The sequence below is a fragment of the Fragaria vesca genome, linkage group LG1 (genome assembly GCF_000184155.1).
Source record: "Fragaria vesca subsp. vesca linkage group LG1, FraVesHawaii_1.0, whole genome shotgun sequence".
Classification (NCBI taxonomy): domain Eukaryota; kingdom Viridiplantae; phylum Streptophyta; class Magnoliopsida; order Rosales; family Rosaceae; genus Fragaria; species Fragaria vesca.
This window is the reverse complement of record NC_020491.1, coordinates 6,852,735-6,856,235: the sequence shown is the minus strand read 5'-3', so window position 1 is coordinate 6,856,235 and position 3,501 is coordinate 6,852,735. Positions and strand designations below refer to the sequence as shown.

The following is a 3,501-nucleotide window of genomic DNA, read 5'->3' as shown; positions in this document are numbered from 1 at the left end:
GCAGACAAAAGCTCACCAGACCTTCAACTAGCTTACTGCAATTATACAAGCAGCTCAATTTTAACTATATCATTAACAAATAAGATAATGAAAATTAAAAAAAAAAGAATGAAATTTGCATGGTTTCAACTTTCAACTGTACAAGTGGTTTAAGCACTTTTCTTCCCACCTTAATATATTCAAGCTTCAACTATACAAGTGGTTTAAGCACTTTTCTTCCCACCTCCCATCTTATACTAGCCTCAACTATAATCATAGTACCCAGAAATGGAGTCTCTTTCTTGGGCAATTTCGACGCTTGCAGTAGTAATCTTTGCTACTCTGACCTTCCTCTCAAAAACTCTCTTCCCCAAAAGCCACAAACTGAATCTGAAATTTCCACCCGGTCCAAAACCCTGGCCGATCATTGGCAACCTCAACCTCATTGGTCCTCTCCCTCATCAATCCCTTCACAAATTATCCCAAACTTATGGACCAATAATGCAGCTTAAGTTTGGCTCCTACCCGGTTGTTATTGCTTCATCTCCAGAAATGGCAAAGCAAATTTCAAAGACACATGATCATGTCTTTGCCTCCAGACCCCAAACTGCAGCCGGGAAATACACCACTTACAACTACCTCAACATCACTTGGGCACCTCACGGCCCATATTGGCGCCAAGGCCGCAAATTCTACCTCTCAGAGCTATTCAACTCCAAGAGACTAGACTCTTTCGAGTATATTCGTGTGGAGGAAAATCGCGCTTTCCTCTCGCGGCTGTGTGCCTTGTCAGGCAAGCCAGTCACCCTCAAGGAGCACCTCTCGCGCCTCACTCTCAGCATTATAAGTAGGATTGTGCTGGGGAAGAAGTACTTCAGTGTGTCGGAATCCGAGACTTCGATTGTGACACTTAACGAGTTCCAGGAGATGCTGGACGAGTTGTTCTTGCTTAATGGGGTGTTGAACATAGGGGATTGGATACCGTGGCTCGAGCTTTTCGACTTGCAAGGTTATGTGAAGCGTATGAAGGCATTGAAGAAAAAGTTCGACAGATTTCATGACCATGTTTTCGGTGAACACAGAGCAAACAAGGAAGGTGTGAAGGAGTATGTGCCAAAGGACTTGGTGGATGTACTGTTGAAGCTGGCTGATGATCCTAATATTGAAGTTAAGCTTAACTATGACAGTGTCAAAGGATTCACTCAGGTACGTATGTTTGTGTTTATATATACAGTTATTTTCAATTAGTGACTAATACATTCTTCAATTTTGTTTAGTTGACGTACGAATATGGTGTGATGGGATTGTCTATAGTACCGAGATGTATCTCACACACTCATTTACAACTATTTGGACATTGTTGGTTTTTATAAGTGGCTATGATACCACTGTTAGAAATTGTTGTTATGTGCGGAAGCTATTAGTGGTGATGGGCTAGAACAAAGTGTTTAGGACTTTGTATGTAGGAGCTAGACTTGGGAGAAGGATGTTATTAGGACAAGATTATTATGACAACTAGTTTAGGAGGACAGATGAGTTTAGAGGAGAAGGTAGAAACAGAGGAGGACTATATTTGCTTGCTTCAAAGTAATTTCATTCACTCATTAGTTTGTTACAACTTGATTACAAGTGTACATGCCTATTTATAGAGGTCATTAACCGACCTTCACTATTGCCACTGACCTTAGAGAAAATGCAGCAATGGTGTAATTTGAGGGTTGGATCGAAGATCGGATCGAAAAACACCATCCACCAGTGAGGAATTAGTTCGGGTTAGACGTGAGTCCCATGTGGAGCCCACCTAACCTGATCAATGCATGGGGTAATCCTCAACCCACGGATTAGTCCAGACCAATAAAAATGTGGGGCCCACACACACCATTTTGCACATGGTGTTAGTCTAAAACAATACAAATGTTAATATAAAAATAGTTTTCCTACAATGTACATAGCAATTGGTCCTTAGATTGATCTAATTATTGTATTGTTGAGCCGAGATCCAAAGACTGATTTAGATAAATAGTGTATTAACCCGGGTTGAAAATCGGTCCAACCCACCTAAAATGGGTGCATTTGCTTTTATGGTCTTCTCTAGAACATCCTAGACCACTTAGCTAGCTTTAGTTTATTACACTCCTTTCATGATCATTTTATATTAATCTAGATTACTCTAGCTAGCTCTAGGACTTCCTTAGACTTCTCTAGACAACTTGATCAATGTAGGACATTCTAGATATGTTTCAATGCACATTAGTTTCTAACAGACATAGTAATTGACACATTGTTTATTTGAAATCAGGATTTAATAGCAGGAGGCACAGATACCTCAGCTACCACTGTGGAGTGGGCAATGTCTGAACTCATGAAACAACCACACCTCATCGAAAAGGCGACCGAAGAGCTCGACAGGGTGATTGGGAGAGAGAGATGGGTGGAAGAGAAAGACATAGCACAGCTTCCTTACATAGATGCAATCATGAAAGAGACAATGAGGAAACACCCTGTTGCTGTAATGCTTGCACCACATCTGGCTCTTGAAGATTGTAATGTGGAAGGTTACGATATTCGTAAGGGGACGAGAGTGTTCATAAACACATGGAGCATAGGGAGAAACTCATCAGTGTGGGAAGCGCCAGAGGAGTTCAAACCGGAGAGGTTTCTAGGAAACACAATTGATGTGAAGGGACATAATTATGAGCTCCTGCCATTTGGTTCAGGAAGGAGGATGTGCCCTGGTTATAGCCTTGGACTGAAACTCATTCGGTCCAGCATAGCTAACATGCTGCATGGATTCAACTGGAAATTGCCTGAGAATATGAAACCGGAGGATTTGAGCATGGATGAAGTTTATGGCTTGGCAACACCAAGAAAGTTTCCACTTGTTGCAGTGGTAGAACCTAGGCTCCCAAACCATCTTTATTAATTATAACAATGCACCTTAATTCACAGTTTTTTCTTTTCTTTTCTTCGAGTGGGTAAATGTACTATTGTAATGAAAGAGCCCCGTTCACCTGGTCAATAGGTGACCAAGGATTATCTGGTCAACTGCCGTCAGATTTGCTTGATTTTGATCCAAGGGTTGAGACATATCTGAAGCTTTATTATTTATGCCCTTGGATCAAAATCGAGCAGATCCGACGGCAGTTGACCAGATAATCCCTGGTCACCTACTGACCAGGTGAACGGAGCTGTGTAACAAAACCATAATGTAATGTCTGATGTTCAACACTGCAATCACTAGTGGAAAAAATCACTTAACCGACGGAACAATAATATTTTCGTCGCCTAAGATCTACTTAGCCGACGGAAAACCTTCCGTAGCCTAAGTTTTCACTTAGCCGACGGAATATTTTTCCGTCGGCTAAGAAGATCTTAGGCGACGGAAATTTTTACCTAGCCGACGGAACATTTATATAAATATAAATGATTATTTATGATAACTTAGTCGACGAAAAATTATTCCGTCGCTTAGGTTATATCTTAGTCGACGGAAATATCTACTTAGTCGACGGAACCAAATTT

General features: G+C 41.1%; 1 protein-coding gene across 1 annotated transcript; it reads left to right on the top strand.

Moving 5' to 3' along the window:
• The first annotated feature begins 267 nt into the window (after positions 1-267).
• LOC101315385 (flavonoid 3'-monooxygenase-like) lies at positions 268-2,902 on the top strand. The gene is made up of 2 exons (XM_004288941.1): positions 268-1,185; positions 2,279-2,902. The coding sequence occupies exons 1-2, from the start codon at positions 268-270 to the stop codon at positions 2,900-2,902; spliced, it is 1,542 nt and encodes a 513-aa protein (XP_004288989.1).
• Positions 2,903-3,501: the final 599 nt, after the last annotated feature.